The 26260-nt window shown below is 40.1% G+C and overlaps 5 protein-coding genes across 5 annotated transcripts; 3 read left to right on the top strand and 2 right to left on the bottom strand.

The window, feature by feature from the left end:
- Positions 1–976: 976 nt before the first annotated feature.
- PCOAH_00033390 (Uncharacterized protein) lies at positions 977–5209 on the bottom strand (the record flags this gene model as incomplete). The annotated part of the gene is made up of 1 exon (XM_020060134.1): positions 977–5209. One exon carries the CDS (start codon positions 5207–5209, stop codon positions 977–979), a length of 4233 nt encoding a protein of 1410 aa, XP_019915749.1.
- Positions 5210–12009: 6800 nt separating this feature from the next.
- Positions 12010–12675, top strand: PCOAH_00033380 (Splicing factor; the record flags this gene model as incomplete). Its single annotated transcript, XM_020060133.1, has 4 exons — positions 12010–12101; positions 12241–12300; positions 12447–12510; positions 12625–12675. The coding sequence occupies 4 exons, from the start codon at positions 12010–12012 to the stop codon at positions 12673–12675; spliced, it is 267 nt and encodes an 88-aa protein (XP_019915902.1).
- Positions 12676–13754: 1079 nt separating this feature from the next.
- Positions 13755–14954, top strand: PCOAH_00033370 (Uncharacterized protein; the record flags this gene model as incomplete). Its single annotated transcript, XM_020060132.1, has 1 exon — positions 13755–14954. One exon carries the CDS (start codon positions 13755–13757, stop codon positions 14952–14954), a length of 1200 nt encoding a protein of 399 aa, XP_019915671.1.
- A 1315-nt stretch (positions 14955–16269) lies between these two features.
- PCOAH_00033360 (Uncharacterized protein) lies at positions 16270–20220 on the top strand (the record flags this gene model as incomplete). Its single annotated transcript, XM_020060131.1, has 1 exon — positions 16270–20220. One exon carries the CDS (start codon positions 16270–16272, stop codon positions 20218–20220), a length of 3951 nt encoding a protein of 1316 aa, XP_019915817.1.
- A 1494-nt stretch (positions 20221–21714) lies between these two features.
- Positions 21715–24495, bottom strand: PCOAH_00033350 (Uncharacterized protein; the record flags this gene model as incomplete). The annotated part of the gene is made up of 1 exon (XM_020060130.1): positions 21715–24495. The coding sequence occupies one exon, from the start codon at positions 24493–24495 to the stop codon at positions 21715–21717; it is 2781 nt and encodes a 926-aa protein (XP_019915971.1).
- Positions 24496–26260: the final 1765 nt, after the last annotated feature.

Genomic DNA, 26260 nt, shown 5'->3' with positions numbered 1-26260 from the left:
ACATAGCATTCCATTTTCCAAGCGCATCTTTCACATTTTTTTTTTTAAAAAAAGACCAGTGGTGAGTTATCTATGGGAGTTTTCCATTAAGGATAGCCATTTTGGATTTACGTAACTGCTACTTTACTCTCTGCATGTGTGTGTGTAGTTCATCAGCGTGTGATATATTTTTTTCCCTCTTTGGGAAGAAGCATCATTATAAGGGTGGGGATTCGCCGCACTTATGAAGGGGAGCCACTGTTAAAAGGGTAGATAAACAAAGTAATTTGCAGCTATTTATGGGAGTATTCACTAGACTACCATGTGATGACGTTGTGTAGGAGAAAACGCTTATATTTACATATGTATATATTTTTTTTCCTTCTCGTTTTTCTCCCCGTCTGTTCAAGCTACAGAAGCAAATATGTGTGTTATCCACAAACGGGGAAAAAAAGGCTGTTCGACTGTTATGGCAAGGCACCACTATATGTATAAAGGAGAATTTCCCCCATTTTCCAGCGCAAACTCATTGAAGGGGGGATAGTTATCCCCTCAAAACGAGGCTTATTTTGCCGAAGTGACGTGTATTCCATAAGGGTTTTATTAAAAATTTGCAAAAGTTCCCAAAACGTGTTATTCTACATGCATATGCAGGCATCTACATGTTTGGATATTTGTAGCTGTTGATTTATTTTTTTTTAATCAAATGAACAAATGTACGTAGCTTCAAAGTGTTAGAAAAGTAGCGGCCGCCACTGTGAGGAGGCACCATTTTGATGCGCACCACCAGTCGGAAAAGTGGAAATATGGAATGTCAAAATGGAAGCTACGAAAACGTGTTGATGCACATCCCGTGAGGCAAACAAAAAATAAAGTCACAAAAAATATATTCATTTGGAAGTGCATCAAGAAAAGATGATACAAAAAAAAAAAAGACGTATGTGGTGAGAAGATGAACAGGACAAATGGGTGTTTTATCCCTACTGAGGATGCAGATCTAGCTGGAGATGACACCCTCGCCCTCGGCTTCCTCTCCCTCCTCCTCCACGTTGCCATCCTCATAGGTAAAATTGTCATCCTCGTCCATGTGTTCACCAAGGGGGCTCATTTCACTGTGTGGGGTCCTCTCACGCATTGCGTCTTTGTTGTGCTGTTGTCCGTCGGTTCCGACCCCAACAGGGGAAGAAGTAGCTGCACCGGGTGTGTCATAAATTTGCCTCAACTTAACTTCTTTTTCAATCCACTTAATGTTGATCTGTTCGAGTGGCGAGCATATAACTGCGTCGTTCGTGTATTCACCTGTACCTAGAAAAATTCTGGATTTAAGATTTTCTATTTTTACGCATTCACTAGTATCATCTTGTTTCCTCATTTCGTCCTTATTGCCAAAAAACCAGTGATCCTTCTTAGGGTGCAGAGGCGGTTTGTTATTGTAAATTTTGCACAACTCATCGGCATCAAAGTAGGTAGAGTCTCCACTCTGCAAAGTACCCCTACAATGGTAAAGCCACAAAGTGTGAACCTTCTGTATATGATTATAATTGGCATTCTTAGATTTGATTAAATTATCAGTGCAATTTTTAGCAGCAATAATATGTGTAACTCCAGGCATATCATAGTTTGTATAAATTTTCGCCCCCAATTCCAAGGCTATTTCTTTTTGCCTATCTTCACAATCTGATGAAAGTACATGTTGGGAATTTTTGGAGTTTTTTCTAAAGCCTGTAAAATATACCCCAACATTGCTTAACGTACTTAACATAATTTCGTCCATGAGTTTTCCAACATTTACCTCCAGTGGTCTTTCGAAAAATTGCTTGTGTACTTTGAGGAGAACTTTTGTCATGAAATGGAGATGCATATCCATATCAACGAACCTTTTCTTACATGTGCTGGGTTCTTTAAAATGAGAAATTATATCATATTTACTTAGATCGAAAAAATTATAATGTTCTGCTTTTAAAATATGTGAATGAGGAATGTCTGTCCAAACGTCTTTTCGATCATCAAAAGCGATAACATACTTGGCGTCTACATTAGGATATATTTTGGAAAAGTTTTTATTTTCTTCCCTATCAGCAGAATTGCATCTAGCAACTATTCTATCAGCAAATAGGGTTCTATCTGGGTCCAAAATAGCGATAACTACATCTGCATACTCTCTAGTCGCATTGGTATAAATGGACAATTCATAGTATAGGGATAGGATTTGCAAAAACTGACGTACATACGGTCTAAATTTTAAGTAATAAAAAAAGTTATAATAGGGTAGGAAGAATTTATACAACTCGGGTTCTCCATTTTCATCAACAAAATTTTCCAAAGGCAATTCCATGTTAAATTTTGCGAACGACGTGGCCTGTAGTAGCGTGTTATCGAGGTCGAGTAGCAGAATTAATTTTCCATCCTTTAGGGAGGAATGATAACTGCTTTTTCCATCCTTGTGAAATTTGGTCTTCAATATATGAGGGGACAAGATTTTTATTTCGTGCAGCTCGTACATACTACTGTATTTTTCTGGCGGGTACGGCATATATGAATTAATAAACAAATCTTCGTTTCTCATTTGTTCAAACGGTTCCGTTTCGTCGTCCTCTTCTTCGTTTTCTTCCCCCAATTCGCTCATTTCGATGTTATTTGGGCTTCCAAATGGGGCCTCTTTCTTGCCTGTTTCACTATCCATTTGTTGGAAAGAATGCTTATCCCCATAGAGGTGATAATTATCACTTGATTGAACTCCACCTTGGAATGGTTTTCCACCTGATTGTTCAGCACTAATTTCTTCCTTCACATTCGGATTTGCATCCGCTCCTCTGTCATTGTTGTACAGCCTATACAGACTCTGCATTAGGTCTGTCTTGCCACAGGGGCCCTGGTTTGAGCCATACCCGTGTGTCACCCCTTCGTTAGCAGCGTGTGAAGCAGAGGTCCCATTCGCCTGACGCATCCCTGCTGCTCCTTCCGTTTCAGTCATGTTGTTAGTCCACTTGGGGAAGGCGTTTTTATCTCTTCCCAACTGGGCACTGTTATCCTTCTCCTTATCACTTTCGTCTCCCTCCTCCTCATCACTAATTTCGGACACCTCGCTAAGGCACTCTATATAACTGGGGATGCTGCTCTTCACCTTGGAGGCATCCTTATTGCCTACATTTCCGCTCATTTCATTTTGAAGGCTGTCTCTCAAATTTTTTAGTAACTCCAAGTTGAGGTTCTTGGCGAGGTTATTCAATTCGGAGAGGTTTCCCCCGCTGGGGTTTCCCACCTGGGTGAATTCGCTGGACCCGGCTCTGTAACTGGTAAAGGATTCATCCCCATTCTGGTTTCTTGCGTTCCGATCAGGGAAGTTCTGTCCCGGGTTCATCATGTTGCCATCACACACGTCCGCTTCATTCCTACCGCCCATTGCCGCTGCACCTGTGCCGCTTCCTTTGTTTATCACCTTTTGATTATTCGTTTTTTTGTTTTTAAGGCGGTCAAAGTTTACATACCAGTTGACATACTTGTTAAGCGAGAAGGTCATGTTGTTAAACGGCTTTTTCTTCATGCTGGGGTAGAAGTTACTGACGTGATTGTTTCGGGCGATAGTCTTGGTTCCCCCGGCGGTAGCGCTGTTTGGTGCGGCGCTATTTGGTGCAATGTTGCTTTTGTTTGCTGCCTCCATTACAGCACCGTCATTCCCATGGGCTTGCACCTGACCGCCAAGTGTATTCACACCCAAGTTAATATCCAGGAGCCCCCTTTCACTCTCCGGATTGCCATAAAAAGATGAATTGCCTCCCTTTTTTATACCCGTGTTGATAATTTTTAGAGAGTTATTGCTATACCTCTTTAAAGAATCGTTAAAGGTCTTATAATAATTTTTTTTTTGCTTCTGCTTTTGAAACGTGTTACTATCAAATTTAACATTTTTTCTCTTTTTCCCGATATTAGTATAGTTCATGGTGGTATTATTTTTGTCGTTTCTGATCATGTGTATGTTGCTACTTGCGTGTGTCTGGTCTGTCACCATATTTTGGTTGTTCACATTTTTCATTTCCTCATCATTGGCTGTGCTAAAAGGTAGGTTGTTACTCGCCCTGGAGGGATCCCCAGCATCGATGTCTCTAGTACCCGCCAGATGATTCACCACGTTGTTGTCCTCCCCATTCGTGCTTACGTTGGCAAACAATTTGTTGTTTACTAATTTCCTATTTTCGTATACATTTCTAGAATGCGCTTTATTTACGCCTTGGTTACTTCTTTTTTGGGCATCGTCATAGAACCCGTCTCCCAACGCGTTGCCATAGATGTCTTCATTTGGAGCAGACATGTTCCTTCTGTCTGCACCTTCCGCATCGTCATTTGGATGGTAAAGCTCACTCCGTGGGCCATATTGGCTTTGCATATTTTGCTGCGTAATCTGGGAGAGCTGATTATTCCGTCCGTAGAAGGAGAACCCTTGCTGCTGCTCGCCCTCGTTGTTGTCTATGTCCTTCTCTCCTTGTAGCTCGTCTCCGTCAACCGTGCCAACATTGCCCCTATCGTCCCACCCAACATTTTGGTTAATGACGCCATGATTCATGGAACTTCTGCTAAAATGAGTGAAGCGATTTCTAAATCCCCTTGCGTTCCTATTAGCGCCCAAATGATTTGGGCCACCTCCACCAAGGTTTATACCATTGACGTTTACGTTTTTTCCGACTCGATTGGAAAAATTGTTACCCTTCATTTGGCTAGCCTCCGTGTTGTCGAGGAAGCCATCCTTATATTGGGAGAAGTTACTTGACTTATCAGTGGGGAGATCGTTGCTGCCCGGACTACCTCCACCGGCGTTACTATTACTGTAGACGAGATTCTTTAGAGAACCCATCATATTATTACTAGCGCTACCTGCGTCATTTGAAATACTAGTAGCCGCATTTGCCACACTAATGTTGTTTGATTGGTAACTGGGACTACTAAATTGATCAAGGGTGTGCATAGTTATTCCTCGATCGTAGTCGCTATTCCCTTCATTCATTTCGTTGTACATATTAATTTGACTGTTCCTCGCGTTTCCTCTGACGCTGCCCCTTAGACTACCCCTCACGCTGCCTCTGACAATTCCCCTAGCGCCACCTCTTGCATTCCCCCTCAAAGTGTTCATATTGTTACTACCTCCTTCACCGGAATACAGTCTCTTTTTGCTTTCCATTAATGCTGATGCAATGGAGTCCATCTCTGCATCGTTGGGACCGTCCCTTCCCTCCATTTCCAGCATGACACTGGATGTTAAATTTTTTAAAATAACGGGAGAGAAAAGGGGTGTAAGAAAGACGGATATCCACGTGTGTGAACTTAAACACACTTGTGCATGAATCCTGGGGTATTCTCCCCCCCTGCTATCAAATATACACGTGTTTACGCGTTGTATGATCAGATAGGGGAAAAACTGTCAAAATATGAAGCCCACAGGGAAGGGAAGGTACACAGTCAAAGTACCAAACAAACGTTTTATTTGGCCTAACCGTTAGTGTCCCTTAAGACGGTATACCTAGCTCTTTTCAGTAAAAAAAAAAAAAAAAAAAAAAAAAAAAAAAAAAAAACTATTCCCTGCGCTACAACCTTGAAATGATATTAAAGACGACGTTGTTTCGGTAGTTATTTCGATTAACTATTTTGTTGTGCTTTCTCCCTCTGAATGGCTCTAACTTCCTCTATTATTCAATAAATTGTTTTTTTTTTTTTTTTTTTTATTCGTTGCGTAATCCTGTTGCCTTCGCTACATCCAACTCGCGAGGTCTTATTCTTTTCCTATTTCTTTAAAAATTGGCTATTGGTAGGCACTGCCCCTTTTTCGCGTATCCCTTCGGATTATTACGTTGTGAGCAACGCGTGTGTGAATGTACTCACCACTGCACCTACACGTCTGCTTAGCAACGCACTTGGCAAGAACGAATCTCTGCCAGGTTAACACCCCTCTCTTCCTTCCTGTGCGTTCAAATGGACAATTACGCTTAAAGGAGAAGGTGGTAAATGAAACAAAAAAAAAAAATATAAAATAAAAGGGGAAAAGGGAAAAAAAAATCACATCACTTGGTGTAATTTTCTTAAAAGATAAATAAATGGTGAATTCGTATGTGCACAAAATTGGGTGGATTTATTTCCTTTTACGAGAGGTCACGCATGCAGGTGCGGTTATCCACGCGGACGCTCATGCAGCCATTCGTATGTGCAAATATGTACGCGTGCGTAGAGAGTGGGAATGCTAAGCGGACAACTGCATTTACACTCTTGAGGATACTTCCTCCACCTCTGCGTAGGATCTCCCTTAAGTCAAAGAAAAGTAGATACACTCTGCAGAGGGACAGCACATCCGTACGTATGCAGTTCTTCCACGTGTGTTCACGCAGATGTGCTTAAACGTATGATATGAAACAAAGAGTCAGAGAAAAAAACGAATTAGCAAAAAAAAAAAAGTGGCATGCAGAGATGTAAACCCAAATATGCACACGAAAATGGTAAGGAACAGTGGCAGGGCACGCCTTCACTTATCCATTACGCACATGGCTCAACGGGACACAACGTGAGGGTCTCCGTGATACTTTTCTCTTTACACGTGTATAGGCACGTGAATGAGTAACTGTACAACTGTCGGGGAAAAAATACAAAAATATTTAAATCCCCTTTGCGCGTGCATAAAATGCTATACCTTCTACATGCTACACCCAAAAAGGGAATAAAAAAAAAAAAAAAAAAACACGTATACATATATATGTGTATATATGTATATATACGCATTCCTACAAATTAGCTTTTTTTTTTTTTCTGTGCTTTTCCACCCCCTCTTGTGGTTCATTTCGAGTAAGTGTCCTTTACAACCATGCTTCGTGCGAGTAAGAAAAAAAAAAAAAATTAATTAAATTAAAATATGTCAAATTAAATTGTATCGAATTATATTAAATTAAATATTTTTCTTACAATTCCCTTTTTCTTTATCAGCATTGTTGCAGAACTGGGCTAAATTAAACACACACTTATTAATCTCATTTTTTGGCATACATGTAACGTGGCATATGTAGTTGTGTGGTACTCATGCGGAGTTCACATCCATACTTTTGTCTCCCTTTGGGAATAAAAATAAAACTTCATAACGCCAGAACAACACAGCGAGAGGCTAGCATAAGGCTAGGATAAACGATGGGTACTACAAAAAGACGGATGCGCGCTAAATGCATTATCCGTGGAGCACGGGATCTACTCACATAAGACATGTAACGTCTTGTTTAATGTTAACTTAAACGAGTATGTGCAGGGGATATGACATAACTAAGGGGGTCAGCGCAATGGTGAAAAAGTACATACATGTAAATGTGGCATGTACGTAGGTATATATTGTAACCGCTCAACGCACATAAAAATGTACAACACAACATATGGTAAATATAAACACACAACATACCAATATGCTCACGCGAAACGTCCGACGCCTATGTAAAAATAAGCAACAGAAACGAACACGACGTTGCGAAGTATTACTTTACGATGAAAAATAAATCAAAATTTAATTTTGCATTAACATGTTTATTTTATTCTTCCTACTACTAGCTACTTTTTTTTTTTTTTTGTATGACGCGTTTACCTTCTATTTGGGACATGCATGTATGTTGTACATCTATCCATGGGTAATCAGTCCATCATTGGATAGGCACATATTTATATTTTTTTCATTCTTGCGAGCGTACCAGCACGAAAAGTATAGGCATAAACGCATACACATAAACGAATAGGCACATATATTTGTACGCACAACTTGATACACTCTCAACTACACATGAACAAAGCGCATTGTGCATTTACTTCTTTTTATATACTTATAACATGCGTGTATGGGTAAAAAGGTATGCTCTCCACTCCCGCCTACAATTACGACGTTACAATTTTCTCCAAAATAAAGTACACTCTACGTAAATGAACCGCGGACCCTTTTGTAAAAAAAGAAAAATTAAATTACAACGGAATGGCAGCATACGCGTTATATAGGCACATACATGGGCAGCACGTTAACTCTCACGCAGGTACAGTCACACACCAATTTAGCAAAGCACAGTTGGACACGCATGCTTGTTCTGCACATGAGGGTATTTTTCCAATAAGGCAGATACGGTCTATTTATTCATATAACCTTATTTTCCTTCCTATTTTTTCCCCCAAGAATTTTTTATTTTTTCCCTTTAAATCGTTAATATATTAACGTTTTTGCTCATTTTATGGTTAAGCGCATGTGCCGTTCTGCTTATCGATACCAACCGGTTTTTATACCGTTTTTTTATATCTTTATATGATTAACTTTTTACTTTTAGACCAGTGAGTGCGTTGGACGTGTGGCAGACAAGCATTCGTAATGGAAGTTACACAAGCAGGTGCACTTATGTATGCATATGTATACACGTATGTAACTATGTATGTACGCACGTTTGTACGTGTATGTGCCCATATGTGCCTACGCGCGATGTGCGCCTTACCAGTATATTTAACTACACATGAGTATGTAAGCAGGGAGGTATAGCAAAGAAACGTAACAACGAAAGTGGTACTATATGTACCTATCGGGGCCGCGTGTGTAGGGGGAGGGTAAGTCAAATGCACACAGAAAGATGTACACTACGCATATACACACAGGACGCATAAGTCACTTTTTCAGGTTCTCTGACAAAATTTTAAAAGTAACTGCAAATTTCAAAATTTTACGAGAACAACAAAAAAAAATGGTTCGCGCTCCTCTGATGGGTCACATATATATACGTATGTACGTATGGCGTACCTGGTACTATTTTTTTCCCTTTTTTTAAGTTTCCCTATCAATAACGGTTACGTTACAGCCTTTTGAATACTTCGCTTAAGCTGTGTAACGTGTATCACTCTTCATTAGTGATGGTGTTATATCTTTGTTCAGCGCGCATACATATTCATTCAGTCATTCCGTTATGACGGATAATGCATACGGTATACAATTCTGTAAACTCGCTTCGTTGGCATGTACAACGTCAGCCAAGTCGAAGAAAGTTGTTAAAGGAATTTTTCGTACATAACACGAAGAATTGTTATCTTGTATTAAAAAAAAAAACAATTCTTTTTTCAAAACATAAATCCTTTCCTTTTTTCAAAAAAAAAAAAAAAAAAATTTCTTCTGTTTGCCATATACTTTTTGGGCCCTTTAATCGAAATTTAACGCTTTTTTTTTTTTTTTTTTTTTTTTTTTTTTTTTTGTTGGGTTTTTTTTTTTTCCTTTAATAAGAAATGAAGAAAATCCAGGAGTAAAAAAATATTGTGATATAATCGCGGTACGACGATTGGTCCCGCTGGATGGCGCAGCGAATGACAGGATATAACACTATGTTATATTAATGCTACTCGTTTTTCGTATTTATACTATTGCTGGTACGCTGCGCTGATTATTATATGCTGGTTTGAAAAATCATACATAAAATAAAAATATAAAAACGCAAAGAAGGATAAGTGCAGGAAATTGGGTTGGCTAATATATACCGTTGGTCATACGAATTTGCATACGAATGAAGTATATAAATTCGTAAACATATCATAGCACATACCATACATACCAAAATATAATATTATGTAAATAGCCGCGTGGCAATTTACCCGTGCGACGAAAAAATGACACAGCTAAAAATGGCCTACTTTGTTGAACAGAAAAGGGGATTAACTTGAGGGGCGCAAATAAATGAAAAAATAAAAGAAAGATGAAAAAAAAAAAAAATATATATATAAAATTATACAAAAAATTTGCGCCATATATAATTTGTCAGAGGATTTGAAAAAAAAAAAAATTTGTGCCATACGAACTACAAAATTTGAACGCATATGAGGGGGCATAGTGGTACCATTTTTATATACCAATTTTGTTACGTACGAAAGGAAGATAAAAAAAAAAAAGGGGTACTCCTACATATTATATTTACATATATATATATTTTTACGGCACATATTTTATGTATAATATATGGCTCACGTGCTACATGGCGTCATCGTTCATCCGCGTGATGAGTAAGCACGCTTAAAAAAAAAAGAGGCCTTCTTACGGATAGCGGCCAGTACGTACGTGCAAATAAATACATGACGCATAATGAATATATACCTATAATGAGGGACTTCGCGGCAGGCGGAGTAGGGGAGGAATTTTATAGGATTATTTAATCGTAGGGATGGCAAAAATGCTCACTCGATTGTATGTTACGCCATACGCAAATACGTACGCATAATTTGTATTAGTACATTGCGAATATACATGTAGCGCATATAAGCAAGGATGTATTCCGTTTAATATGTATATGTACGTATGAGCTACATTGTACCGGTGATATGCCCATGGGCAAAAAAAATGGCCCCTTTTTTTTTACGTTCGCTTTACCCAATGGGGCAATATAAGGAAGAAAAAGTGCCCCTTTTTCGTGACGTCATAGACCAGACCCCCTTTTTGCTGAACCATTTTTAGCAAAACTGTATCCTTTTGTGTCAAACGAGGCAACATTTGCAAAGTCCACTGATAGATGAATTATAACATATAAAATGATCTTGCTCGTTATTGCACAAGCACGCTTTTTGTTCTGCTACTCTTTGTCTACGATCAGGTGCCATTTTCTTCCTCTTTTTTTATTGTCCATTTGGGGCAAATTTAAACCATACGGCAGTGTTCGCCTTTCTTTTATTTTTCTTTTTTCATATTTTATCTCATAATGCAGTGAAGCGCATAAGCACGTGTACTACCATATGTTATTATGTATGTCCATTTGATGGCAATTTTTCTCACGCGCAACTATATGAGAACACCCACCCCACGTGAATCGATGCTGCCAGAGAGGAAACATCATCGTGGCTAGAACAATGTATGAAAAAAGAAAAAGAAAACATTCATCGAAGTGATGCTCTCCGTTGCCAATCGTTGGGAAAAAGTCATATCTGACCGTTTTTACTCAACCCTAATGAGACAGTTTTAAAGAGTACACCCGTCGATTTTATCATCGTTGCTGGTAAGCGACGGCCCGCGGCGGACGTAGGGTGTTCGACTTATGGACACACATCGGCGGGGGGACAGCAACCCCCCCTTTAGTATAACATACAAAAAGGTTATACAGAAAAGGGGAAAAGGAAAATTTCTACAAAGGCTTTTTAAGAAGGAGGCACGGAGACATTATTATTGTGTTCTTCTTGTTCGTCAAAAAAGCGAATTTATTTCTTTCACATTTCTGTTAATTAAAGAAATGGGATAGTGTTGCCTTGCCATAGGGAAAAATATGACGCGATAGGCTGCCCATTCGTATGCATTATAGCAGCAGGTGTGAAACTCCAATTTTACGGCACAGGTGAAATGGAAAAGATAAAAAAATTATTTATGTAAGGTTGCTCTATTGGGGGCTAATTTATTATATGGTTTTCCTTTGCCGTTTCTTTATTCGTAATTTTTTATTTTATATTTTCAAAAAATACTTTTGGAAAAAAGCCCTCATGAGCGTTTTTTCGCGTCACTATTTTCATTCATTTTTGACAATTATATGTGGATGCGTGAAGTTTCAAAACGCTTCCTTTAAAAGGCGACAGCCAAGGTAAATTTTATAGTAGCATTCGCAAGCATACGCATTTGAAACATCTTTACGAATGTAGCATTTTGTCAATTTGGGAAATTACCAAAACGGAAGGGCACACCGTGTGGTTTATATTTTACTTTTAACCACAAATAGGGGATTATTTTTGTATGCTCGTTAATCAAAATACCGAAAGAGGGTTGCCCTTTCTGTGAATTTTTTTTTACAAAACGGTAGTTGCCATCCCAACGGCATTTCGAGAAGGCTACCTTCTGCTGAATTAACCCAAACGGACGGAAAACAATTAGAGAGTCCTTACATTTATACATGCGTGACGTAAAAGAAACAGCCACCATCTTCGCCTTAAAGGCTTTCCATCATATTGAAATTCACTCCAGACTAAAGGGCGAAACAACAGCTAATTTTTTCCCCAATTGGAAGACGTAAGCTCCACGAGGAGTATAACAAAATGTCTGCATTTGACCGATTTAACATCCACGCACAGTTGGAACACTTGCAGAGCAAGTACCAGGGCTCTGGACACTCCGACACGACTAGATGGTATGTTGACGAGCAGCTGAGCGAACCGACGCAACACACTGGCAGGGAGGAATGACACAGAAAGAGAAACCCCTCACACGCAGTGTGGGCAAAGCGAAAATTATACACATATGTTACGTTATTTTATTTTTTAATTTAGGGAATGGTTAACAAACATCCACAGGGATACGTTGGCATCCCACGTAGGACATTATTCGAGGTACTTTAAGAGAGAGACAATCAAATGGGTTGTGCACGTGGAACATACGTAATGAGGGCCTTGCCCTTGCACAGTTCGCCCATCCATTTAGTGTCAAAAGATGAAAATACTTATTAATGCCATTTTTTTTTTTAATTTCCTCTCAGATTAGCCTATTTCGCCATTGTAGAGAATGAACCAATCGCCAAAATAAGATATCGCTGTCTACAGGTAGGTCCATTTAAAGATACATTCTAATCCATTTTTGTTGATCCCTAACTGGACATTTCTCCTTCATTGTTGATGTGATATCATATTGCTTCTTTTTTTTTTTTTTTTCCGCAGAATATGTCACTTCCCGTTGTTCCAAAGCCAAAAAAGGAGTCGAAGCAGTGATGACTTGTTTTCGCCTTTATCCACTCTTTCCACCGCCAACCTGCGTGAGACATTTTTTTTTCGTGCCATTAACTTTATTCGACCCGGCATATTGCTGGGACTTAATTTTTTTTTTAGTCTTTTTATTTTTTTTTGTTTCAAAACCTAGTACGTCTGTATAGACCGAAAAAGGCTGCTTAAAAAACGGAAAAAAATGACAAATTTTAACGACTGTCATAAGTCCTTTAATTGTAAAAATTTTGGTCTTCAGAGAGTAAAACATGTGTAACAGTTTTCAAATTGTATGTTGCTAAAGTAACCGTATATGTGATACGCGAGCTACGTAGTCAATCTGCGCTTAAAGGATAAGCGCCAAATGTCTGTATTTTTGGTTGAATTAGTTGCCCCTTTTTCCTGCATAAAGGTGGGTTCCCAATTTGGTAATCATTCTTCCGTGCGCATAATGCCGCTTAGTATAATGGGTTAAAAAAGTGTGTGCAAAAAGGGAGAGTTATAATTAAGGTTGTAGTGGGAACCACGGACATGAGCTGACGCGTTTTGCATTTACTGCATTTGAACAAATTAAAGGAAAAACTACTTTTAACATCGAATCGATTTTCATAGGTATTGTAGGTGCGGTGTATATTTGCTTTCCTCCCTACTTCTTTTACGTATGCATGATTATTTTTTCCCCTTTTAACTGCTTATCGAGGGAGAACTAAGCATTGTCGCGGGTTCACACAGTCCAGAATACCCTGCAAAGCTGTAGTAATGAAGGGAACATTTTACCATTTTTACTTTTCCCCTGTAACGTCTATTCGTAATAGTATGGCGTGCGAGACGCACACGTAGATCAAAGGAGATTCTTCTAATTAGCCAAAAATTATCCCACGAAGAAAAAAAAAAAAGTCGTTGTGATATACGAAAAATTGTGAACCGTTCAGGCAATCTAGCTTTTTTTTTTTTCTGAGCAATTGCGGTGAATCAGCTATTACTCGCAATGACATACCGACTGCAGAACAGGCCAGAAGGAAAAGAGCAATCCTTCTATTAGTTTGTTCCCTTTTGCGCTTGAAGCGTTTGGGCCCCCCTTTGGTACTATGTTGCATAACAACAAAAAAAATCCTAGCCAAGTACTGGATGAAGGAAACCCACGGAAGAGTAACGCCGGGGAAGTAGGTACCCATTGCAAGGCACGGGATAAGAAGGAAAACATAAAAAAATCGGGAGAAGGGTATATTACAAAGGTGGAAGGAAGAAAAGGAAGAGCAGATTGTGAACCACATGAAATTAAGCGAAATGTTGAAAGAGATAAAGTACTAATTGAGTGTGAAGAGTTGCAAAAAAAAGAACTGGAGGCGTTAAAACTGATTTATGTGCGGGACAGAGAGCTAGCCATTCAAAATGAGAATGACGAAAAGAGGGACACAATAATACACATGCAATTGAATGATGAAAATATCAGTGACAATGTGATAAATTTAACTTTCGAGTTACCCAAAGATTATCCTCTGAAATCGTTTTTACTCGTTGATATAAATGTAAAAAATTTCACTGCAGACATGAACAATTATGTCAACCAGGAAGTGTACAAAGATATGCCAAATTATATAGCGCATGAAAACAGCATTTTAAGTATCATTTACCGAATTAACGAGTTGGTGGAAAATATACAAAACAGGGAGAAGACTTCCGTGGATCACAGTTATTCCTCATCAGAAGAAAAGGAAGAAATCGTCGTAGAGGAAGGAGCATTTGATCCATCCGAAGACCAACTTATCAAAGACCACATACCATTTCCATATTGCAGCGGAATGACTTATTCTCACCACAGAAGGGTGTTAGCTAGACGCCTGTGTTACTCGCACCATATTCTTAGTTTAGTAAAAAGAACCTACATAATTAAATGGGCGAGAGATTTAAAAATTGGGGGATACTCAAAAATAGGGTACCCCGGTATAATAATATGTGAAGGTCCCAAGGAAGAGGTCGATTTTTATATTAACAGTTTGAATAAACTGAGATGGAAGCATTTCGACTGTAGGGGCATGGATGATATTGTCTTGAAGGAGTATGAGGACTTGGATGATGCGCGAGTTCTTCCAAGGACCATGTACGAGCTCGATCCAAAAGGGATGAGCACCCTGTCTAATATATGCACCGAATGCGGCTTACGCGATTTGTTCTTAACAAGCATGAAGATTTACCACACCGGGGAGAAGCGATCAACGAATGAGGGGGGAAAGGACACCGACAGCAATAGCAAGGACAAAAATAAGAAGAAGAAAAAGAAGAAATGACACTGGGTGGGGGGCGGATAAAGGGGGTCCATAAAACATCACCGTTCTAACCACAGCACGCGGGAGCCTTCTTTTTTCCCCATTCGGGCACCCCTATTGGGGGAGTTCCTTTTTTTCGTTCTTTATTTTAATATATATTTTAATATATATTTTTTTTTGTTTTTTTGGTGCTATTTGCGCATTCCCCCCGGGCGCCTTTTCGCGCTGCGCAGAAATAATTTACGCGCGAAATTGCATTCCCCAGTGGTGAAGAAAAAAAAACGATGTGATTTCTACCCTTTTGCAATTTTTTAAAAAAAGGACTACTCGTGTAGACTAACCTTTTTACGCGCATGCTGTACGCACAGTTGCAATGTCACAATGTGCGTGTCGTAGTTGCACATAGGGCTTGTCCAAAATGGACAAATTCTTTCATATGAGCGCGTACACATGTCCGCGGGAACATTCAAAACAAGTTCCCCTTATGTTTATGTACATGTGTATATGTGAATATATATATGTATATATTTTTTTTTTTTTTAAACTCTGTCCAATTGGACAAAACGATATGTGCACATAAATCTCCGCATTAATTTGCCCCTTTTGTAGAAAGTAAAATTATCGTACTTTTAGGATAAAAAAAAAAAAAAAAATACCTTGCGTTGCTTAGCAGCTACAACATTTTCGCTCCACTTGGCTTATTCCGAAGACGATGTAGAGTAAATTTTGTCATCTTCGTGTGTACATTTTTGATTGTAAAAATTCGGGGAATATATTCCCGCGGATGTTACTCTTTTTTGTCTTTCTGTGGTTTCCATTTTGTGCTAAATTTTTATCCCTGCTGGGTGTCCAATGTGTGTATACGCGTACACATAGTTGTGTCCATACTATTACGTAGCTGCGCATATGTTGACTCACGTGTGGACACTTGTTGATACCCACGTGGAATGCACATTTTGTACGCACTTGCTGCGAAGAGTAATTTTTAAATTTGTCAACTTGATCTACCTCCTCGCAAAACAAGTTTTACAAAAAGAAAAAAAATTTACGTCATTGTATAGGGAAAGCATATGACCCTCTACATGGGTGACCCACATATGTGGTTAACTACACTGTTAAAATTTAGCAAAGGTAGGGGCCCCATTGGTAATCCTTCCAGTTATGACCTTTAAGATAGTACATGTACCCCCTTATCGGTTGTCTATTCCCAATTTTGAAGTTCCCTTTTGTTTTTGTTAAAACTTCGACGAGTGTGAATAAGAACGAGGAGGAAAACAGACAAAGTAGAGACAGACAAGGCAGACGAAGTAGCGGCAACCGCGGGGCGGGACGAAACATGCATGGACTGTACAGAAAAAACCAGCTGAGCGCGCCCGAGGAACACCTGTGTACAAACGCATTTTGGAGGAAGAACCTGTTCAGCAGGTACGAAATAAAACCGAAATATTTTAACGTACCAACATATCATGTTAAAGATAATACTAATGAATGCTTCGAGAGGGTGTCAAAAAATTCCTGGTATGATACTAGCAGTTTTAGGAAGAAGAAAGGTGCGTTTTTATTTAGCAGGGAACTGAGACACATCAATTGGAACAGCAGCCACGATGGAGTAGAGACGAACTTGAGTGATAGACCACACGATGGGGTTGAGGCTCCTATAAATGGTGCGCTCCCAATGCTAACAAACAGTGAAGACGCCAAGAATTTAGACGAATGCGGTAGTTTCGCCCAAAATGTGGTAAGTAGAAATGCAAATGGCAATGCATTGAATGATAAAACATCAAATGAAAAAGAAAAAAAAAAAAAAAAAGCACTCCCTTTACCCAATGATGGAGTAACCCCCACTGGCAGCTTGTTAACCTTTCATGCGAGAAAAAATAACCTGCACAAATTAGCAAAAATGGGTAATGCCAAAAGAACATATAACGTTAAAAATGAGAAATGGACTCCTGAAAGTTGTAGGTCTTTGGATCATGAACCCGCACAAAGGTATACGCACAAATGGGACACCACCCCTTCGGTTAGCGGCAAAGTGTACAAAAAGAAACAAACGAGCATAGATCTTTGGAAGTACAAAAGGGAAGACAGATTAAAGGGGTGCACTCTGCATGAACAGGTCAACGAGAAAATCATTTCCAGCAAGCTATCAGCCGAAAAAGGAATTATGTGCGTACACAAATTGGCAACACTTCCTGTAGACGACAAAATGAGGTCAGACAAAAGCGGAAAAGGGCAACTGGAAAAAAGTTCTAAAAAGATGAAAGAGAAAAGCGTTCACAGGAAGGAAAACTTAGGAGGGCTGTTACAGATGACCCCTTCCATGGGAAAGACAAAAAAGGAATCTTTTGTCCGATCCTACATCACTTCTGAGATCGCATCCGTTAGTGTGATTGCAAGTGGAGGTTACACCCATGGGGGGAAAAGAATTGAAGAGAAAAACACACCAATGGGGCAAGAACAAATAAGGGATATTTTTCACCCCACTGGGAATTCCAAATCGATGACTAGAGAAATTGCCCTGAGAAAAGGAACGTACACAACTTACCAACAAAAGGGGAGACGCCACTTGGGGATGCAAAAAATGCTTCTAAGCGGAAGCAGCCAGGGGGAAAAATCCAAAGAGGGGGGCTTAGAAGAGGGAGTTTCTGGAATGCCCATCTGGAACTGCGCATTAGAATCACCTCAGCATGGAGAAGACACCCCCCCAAACAACAAACGAATCACCAATTCGCTAGAGAGAACAAGTGGTGTGCATACAGAAGATACATGCTCATTAAAGTACTCCTCCAAAGAAAGAACCACCACAGAATGTATGATGATTGAAGACGTAGATGTAAATAAGCCTAAACTGGAGGAGGAAGGAATCATAGGGTTGTCCACAAATGTACCAGGACATAGTAAAAATCTCCACCTGTTAGACGAATCCAGCAATGAAAAGATCTTTTTCGATTCCCTTGTTAACAGCAAAATGTATTTTAGAATCGACTTTAAGATATATAAGCCCATTCTTATGAGGGCAATTACCCAAGTGAGGGTGTACTCAAATGAGAAGCTACTTCAATGTGTTTACATAAAGGAGTACCCACAAAAATTTTCTGTAGTTGTGCAAAATGCTGTCCGAATGTGCAATGGAAAAGTGCTAGCCAAAATGAAAAATAAGTTAATTAACATCAAAGAAACAGGGGTTCTGAATTTTACGTATCTAAACAATAAAAAAGTAATTGGGTGTTCCCATATTAGCATTAGGCATGTAGTAAGTTCTGGAGTGGAAGGAGGGCTTTTCATTCCAGTAGATGACCACGCGGATTGTAGGAAACAGAAAAACCCAAAAGAAGCGTTTGTGGTAGATCCTCTCCTCCCATTCGGGAGACAAGAAATTAACGTTTTAAAGTCCAAAATTTTTGTCAACTATAAGATTGACTGCCCCAGGAGTATGCATGATTTTATTGCATCTGGTGAAGTGGTAACAGCCAAGGCGAAAATATCCTTCCTGGAGGATATGGTTAGACAAATGTATAACTTCATACAAGATTCGGTGCTGCTCAGGTTCGTGAAGGGTGCACGGCGCGCACATGGGGAAAGTGAATGTGGCACCGGGAATGGAGAGGCAGCAAGTCCGCGGGTGCCCTCCTTCGAGTATCACGCGTTGAAAGAAGCCGCGAAAGTGGAAAACGAGGACCAACACGCAGACGGCGAAAAACACCTATACAGTGAAAACCCAGGCGGTAGAAGCGGTAATATGGGGAACGCCCCGGAAGGGGGTGGTGGAGAGACTGAGGACCATCTGCCCATTGGGAATGCCCCCCAAAATGGTGAAAGGGAAGATGCAACAGATAGGAAAGCAGAGGAAGGGAAAGATGAAAATGAGGCGGCGGAAAAATCCAAGAGCACTGATTTAGAGGAAGGAGGTTGCAATAATACGTCTAGTTCGAACCATACAGATCCTCCTCCATGTGATGGCATAGCCACGGGTAACCTACAGGGAGAGGCACCCAATTCCAGTAACGTCGTGGAAGATGTGCTAAAATTGGAACAGGAAGACCAGGGAACGCATAAGTGCCAACAAGTGGATTGCAGCCCGGATGAAGGGGATAACCCCCACGTGGAGAGCACTTCCCCTGGGAAGACATACAATGAAAATGCAGAGAACAACCGGAAAGGGAACAAAGACGAAGTAGAGCAATGCGGCACGAACAGGTATGCTCCAAAAGGGGTGCCTACTTACACCAAGGGATTAAGAACAAATTACCCATTTGAACAAAAAAACAAGAAAAAGCAAATAGAGCAACTAGAGAGCATCATAGCGGAGTATAAAAAAGAATTAGTAGAAAAAGGCGAAGAAATACAAAAATTAAAACATTCAAACAATAACACTAATATACTTTATAAAGCCTGTTACAGGAAATTACAGGAAATTGAAAATGAACGGAAAAGGACCGATGCGATGAACTTCCTACTCAGATTTGATGATTCATGTTCTAATAAGTTAACCAATCGTTTAGACACAAAGAAAGCCCTCCCCAGAAGAAAGGCATATACAGAAACTGACACAAATGTATTGATGGGGCCTAATGTACGAAGGGTAAACTCGTTGCGAACGGCCTTAGTTGCGCTAAACGGTGAAGAGAACAACATGGGTGGAAATGCGATCCGTAGGAGCGGCACTGGCACTTTCACTGGAAGCAGCACTTATACAACCACGATGCGGAGCCTACCCCCAATGGGGAAGGAAAGATTGAACAAAAAGAAACAGACCATGCGGACCGAGTCGGTCAACAGGGCGATTATGGATTTATTCGACGCTGATTTGGGCGAAAACTTCCGGTTCGAAAAGGATGCCACACCGAGGGGAACCATGACGGATGAGGGTGACCACTGCGGTGAGCGCCGCGTCCCCCTGAGTAACTACCAAATTAAAGAAAAAAAAATTGACGCACTTGTAAAAGAAAACGAATCGCTAAAGGAACGAATAAACAAGTTGACCTTAACCGATGCGGAATGGTACAGCAGAATACCACCACTTAGAGATGTCTACTCCATCACAAGAGCAAAGGACAAAAGTAAGGCCCAGAAATACGCGAAATTAAGAGGCGTCGAGCAGCACTGCACAAACTCAAACTACTTGGAGCATTCGTGGGGGGAGAAAAAAAAAATTTACAACTACGCTGCGGTGAGGAACAAATATAGCAGTAACAGCAGATTTAATTTTCCTCTGAATTTGGTTAAAAGTTATTCTAATGATCCCATTGCGCACAGGGACGTGGACATCTACCAGTCCGGGTTCTAAATGTATGACCCGCGCAGAATGTAACAGCCCACACGTTGTCATTTATGGTATATTATATATATTTTTTTTTTTTTTCTTCAATTTCCCCTGCTTCTCCGCTCGTCCTCCATTTTGTGCTCATGTGTACAGTTTGCCATGCCACACAAATGAAGCGCTCATTAATTGACGCGAAGTTTTGGTTAGCCAGATTGACCCCCTCCATGGGGTGACACACAACGAGCGAATTATACTCGGAGCAGAACAGTTCTCCATCTACACTTTAATAAAATGTTCGCTTAAAAAAAAAGGTGTTGCACGGTGGTGGGTGGATATACAATGGAAGCACAAATACCGAGTGGGTTTTTTTTTACGTTCCTTTCCACTCTTTATTTCGGCAGCCCTTTTCACAATGAAGTGCGCATCCCCTGGGGTTGTGGGGGGAAATACAGAAATACTCCCCCAAAGGGGCAGACACAACGATTAGCACAGCGGTCGTGCGCGTGAATAGGTACGCACATAGGCGGATGCAGATAGCCATAAACAGATGCACATGCACATGGTTAACACTCTCCCCCGCAGCATAGCGGGCCAGTCATATGTCACAAAAAAAAAAAAAATAATAATAATAAATTGAGGCGTCAAATTGTGGTAAATATTCATCAGTCTAGCCAAAAAATTATAAATGGAAAAAAAAAAAAAATTACGAGCATTTTTCATTCTTGTTTTGTGTCGTGGCGCCCTCTTTTTGGTTCCCTTCTACAAACAAGCAAAATGGGGAAGTACATGGACATTGGAAGGGAAGCACAAGTGGTTCAAAGTTGGTTTACACTGCCTGTCTGCGCATATATATTTCTGTTTGCGTGTGTGCGTGTCGGTATGAGCGGGACGACGGAAAAAAAAAATTGACACATCGCTTGTCATAACAAATGAGGCTGATGTAATAAGTGACATCGTAAAACGGTGCAGCCTTCCATTTCGTTGGATATGGGGACTGACCCATCGAGTAATTCAGAAGCACATAATCGCTGTTTTGAAAAAACTTCGGAACACTTTTTATCCCTCATTAGCTTACTATGCGTAGATTAGTACTCATATACGTTACACGCTGATTACCCATTTGACATTAAAAAAAAAAAGTTAACGTTAAAGCTAAGGTGGTGGATTGGCGGGAGGTGAAAGAAGGATGGAGAGAAGCTGGACAGTTCCGAAAATCATGGCGTCATCCCCAACTGGAAAAATCGCAATAAGTGTAAAAAAAAAAAAAAAAAATCAAAAATGATCGTTCTGATTGGACGTACTTGCATAACTCTTCTTAACGAATTTCACATAAAGTGCAGTTAGCGATAATTATTAACATCGACCGGGAAAAGTGACATTCCCTCGTTGGTGCTACTCCTCGGATTGTCGTTCCTATGAGGGATGATTCTCCATCCTTGCTCCTTCCCCGTGGTGTACCCACCCTGGGTCCATCCTCCTGGGCGATTCACATTTGTGCTCAGCACAACCCCCCCCTTTTCACTTATTTTGTGCCTTCTCCTTCGCTGAACTTGTAGATCTTCTGTGGCTTTTTTTCTTGCTGTCCAAAATTTTCTTCTTATTCTTCTCCGTTTCTGAGTCACTATGGTGGTCCACGTCTTCTGCGTGCCGCTCTCCTGTAGTCCCATTTTCCTGCTCACCCATTTTAACATTTTTCAATAGTTCATTTTTCTTCTTGTGAAATGCGTAGAGCAAATTTTCCGGGTGAGAATTTTTGATTTCGTTTTGATCATCCATGTTGTTGACCTTGCTTGGTGATCTCCCTTTGCAGGAATCAACCAGGTCATCCCGATCCGACACCGACATGCGCTCCCTCGCGAAATTTTCGTTCTTCCTTTTCACAAGTTTGTTTTTCGGGATAACCTTATCTTTTGTCTCATCAGGCATTCCTTCCATGTAGGCATTGTAAAAGGAGGCCATTTCATCGATAAATTGGAGATCATTTTTTACCTCCCCATTGGAAATAATGTTGGAGAATTTCGCAAAGGAATTTTCGTCTTCAAAATATTGGGAGCACAGGTGATTATTTAGCAATTCGTAACAGACATTTGTTAAATACATGGTTGGACATTTGAAGGTAAAGGACCATCCACTGATGAGGAGCGTTTTTTTTTTTTCTTTCATTTGAATTTCTACATCATTTTCTTCATTAATGGTGGATGGGGTGGTGGAAGAGTTGTCCGAAAATTCCCTCTTCGGGGTGTTCATACCTATGTCAGGATTTCCATTTTGGGGGGAGTAAGCTGCTTCCGGTGCGTCTGCTCCGGGGAACACAGACGACGTGTCCTTTCCGCTGGATTTTTCTTTCCCCTTCTTGCCTTTTGATTGGTTCGAATTGTTACTTTCTTGTTGATTACTCGGGGTGGTGGTCCCCACATCAGCTGTAGCGCCTCCCTCGGCCGCATCAGTAACCCCGTCGGATTCCCTCTTATCGGTGTCTAGTGCGTTCCCTTTAGTTTCCGTCTTACATTTGACTAGCTTAAATTCGATGTCTTCCATATAGTAGGACCATTGCGGAGAACCATCCTCCACGTCGGCAAAAAAGTGAATAAACTTATCCCACGTGATCACAATTATACCCTCCACGCACTTGTTGAAGAATCCCACACTGGTAAGGTATCCCTTGATCCTAGAACTGAAAATACAGAGTATCGATTTGACGTTAATTTGTTGATTATAAAAAATGATAGAAGATTTTATTAAGCTTAGTGCCTTGTTTAACTGAGGAATGGAATCACAATTGTCGATAAGCTGAAAAGGAGTAACCTCTTTTATTAAATCCTGATCATCAATCATGGCTACGGAGGATAGATTCTGGAACTGAACTGCATCTATGTTCTTTTCCAGCAAAATAGAATCATATAGTATATTCATATTATTTAAGTAAAAATTTAAAAAACTTTTATAGAGAAGAATGTATGAGCAAAGGATGTCTCTAATTGTGTTCTTCTTCCATTCGATCAACTGGAAGAAGGTTTTCACGCTGGCGTTAATAATGTCCAAATATTCATTTTGTATTTTTAGTAAATCCTTGACATTTTTTATGTATTTCCTTTGACATAGCCATGAGCACTTTATCTTCTTACTATCCTTAACTCCATCTGATCTTATTTTCTCCGAATTTGAATAGCTATTTTCGAAATATTTCCAATAAATTTTACATAACTCCACTTGTTTTAGGAAGTCATTTTTTTTTTTCTTCATTGCGTCTATTAAAATTTCCTGCTCCTTCAGGTAGCTATCCTTTAGGATGATTAACATTTTTTGATTTATTTTGCTGTCTATCACATCGCAACTTATTTTCATGCTGTTCATAATTTTTCTGTAATTCATGAATCCGTACTGTACCCAATCGTCTATGATGCTCTGATTAAGGTTGCACATGTCTGTATTAACATCGATGACATTATCGGCAATTTCGTTTATTTTGTTAGAGGCACTCTTCCCGTTGTTCTTTTTTAGGAAGGGTGTCTCTGGGGCATGCTCTTCCTGGGTGTTATCTACATTTCCTTGTTCTTCTTTTTTGGACCCCTTCTTCTTTTTTTCCTCTGAGTAGTCCATTTTGTTGTTCTTTTTCCCCTTTGTCTTCCCCTCATTCAGAATGGTAGAAGCTGTGCTTTCCTTTTTCTTCTTCAAATCATCTACAGTGCCATTCACTTGACTGTTGAGTGGATTCTCCCCCTGGACGTGAACAACATTTGCTGACTCCCCGTTGGCCAACTCCTCATTTTGAATGTTTAAAAAACTTTGGGTTAAATTATTCACCCGCGCATTACCCCCCACTGAAGCGCTTTTATTATAATAGGTGGTATCATTTTTGATAAACTCCTTGAAGAACCTATTCAAATTATTAATATTGTAGGAGCCATGCTTTAGTGCCTCTGCCATTTTTTCACTTATCCTTTCGAGGAAGTTAATAAAGTTGTTGGTGCAGTTTTCCCTGCTTTTGTGATACTCCGTCATTTCGATGAAGTAGTACTTTTTGTAAACTTCGAAGAAAATTTTCTTCTTTTCATGTAGGCTATTTTGATTGTCTTCTTCTGGCGGGGTGTTATCCCCCACCTGGATGTCCGTCGCACTGATTGGGTTCTTCATTTTGTCATTCTTCTGCTGGTTAACTTTATGATTACTTGCAGGACAACCTGCGTTTTTTATCGCTACACCTTTTGCCCTTAGGGCACTGAAGTAGGTCTCTCTAAGCTCGCGTGCCCAGACTGATTCTTCCGACTTTCGGTTGCCAGTCGTTTCGGCACTTGGCATAGTAACCATGCGCGGTTTGGCCGGTTGGCGTTTTAATGGTTTATCGGTTTGGTGGCGAACCTAGGGGTACCTTGATCCGACGCAGATGATACAGTCCAGTCGGCCCGCCCTGCCCCAGGTACAACGTGACAACCTCGCGGTGTGCATCAATAACACCTGCCTACGGGTCCACGCAATGGGCGGGTATATTTACTAGGAATCATACACAAGGAGGGCAATTTAAACAAATTGGCGGGGAGTTCATAAAAAATGGTTTAACATGGATAAGTGGCACATGGAGCAGGGAATAATCAAAATGTAACAGAATGGTGAGAAAAAAAAAAAAAAAAAAAAGGGGGGTAAAGCTAACGCAGTGGTAAAGTAAAAGGAGGGTGTGCCCACGGGGGAAGTATAAACTCTAAGGATGCGAAGTCGCGGAAAAAAATAAATAAATAAAAACGCACATACATCATATGCAAGCTAAACACACGAAGCAGTGTATGCCTTGTAAACCATACGCACCAATCCGTACTTCCTAACGCGTCGCACATAACACTGGTACATTTGGGGGCATGCCATTCCTTTTTTCAAGGGGGACCAAAAGGCAAACCCTTTCTGGAAGGCACCTGAGCACAGTTCCCCCAAGGGCGCTTCGTTCGCAATTGCGCCCATCTCGCGTTCGCTCCGTGATGCCTCGACTAATCTCGTGCAACTTCACCTCTCACAGCACCTCTTCTCACTTCACCTAGATTGTTATACCTTTGCTATTGGCACAGCGGATGTGTACCTTCTGTCACTCAGTAAGAGGAAGCAAAAAAAAAAAAAAAAAATTGTATGAACAAAAAATCAGCATACGCATGTTATGCTCCTTTACAATGCAAAACGACCATATGCTATTTTACAAATTTGGGTTTACTTAAGTATTCCACATTTTTTTTATTGCAAGTCTCTACAGGGAGGCAAGGAAAAAACAGCACAACGAAAAATTCCCACACGGGACAACGCACAATCCGCGTGAAACCAGATTAACAAGAAAAAGAGAAGAGTTGCTTATCCTGCGCTTGGAATGTCAGTACACACTTCTTCCACCGGACAGGAAAAAAAAAAAAAAAAAAAAAAGAACAGTGCGAAAAACTCCTTTTTCCCTAAACGTCTCCCCTATCTGCTAAATCGCAAAATAAAAAAAATTACATTTTTTTCTTTACAATTTAAAATGTACTGTTAGCCATACTGTACAAAAAAAAGTTGTAACAGGGAAGGCCAAATGAACAAAACTGATTAGGTAAAAATAAAATGATGAGGCACATAAGTAAAAAAAAAAAAAAAAAAAAGGCCAATAAATAGGGAGTTAACAAAATGGTGAAGCAGTGATGCTAACATATAAGACAAATGCATTTTGTGTGTGTAGCACACTGGGGAATCTTTTCAATGTTTAAAAAAAAGAAAAGTCATTGGGACACCAGTGTACAAAACCACTGCCGGATTTACAAATAAGGCGCAACTTCGTGTAGGTGTGCATATAAAGGGATGCATGCAAAAGCGACAAGTTGTTCACGTGTGAACGGCGGGATAATTGCACATTTTGTTGCGCTCATAAATGTACACCCGTTTAAGGTGGGTAGCATAAATATAATTTGCGTGAACGGTGGGGGTGTGAAACTGCAAAAACCAGAAAAAATTAAAAAAAGAAAATAATGCAAAATGTGGACTTCATTTTGCAAAGCCTGATTTTCCGCCCAGGAGACGCGCGAGCATACCATCACAATAGGGTCGTCACAATTGAGTT

This window comes from Plasmodium coatneyi, chromosome 11 (genome assembly GCF_001680005.1).
Source record: "Plasmodium coatneyi strain Hackeri chromosome 11, complete sequence".
In the NCBI taxonomy this organism is placed as follows: domain Eukaryota; phylum Apicomplexa; class Aconoidasida; order Haemosporida; family Plasmodiidae; genus Plasmodium; species Plasmodium coatneyi.
This window is presented reverse-complemented; position numbering and strand designations above follow the sequence as displayed.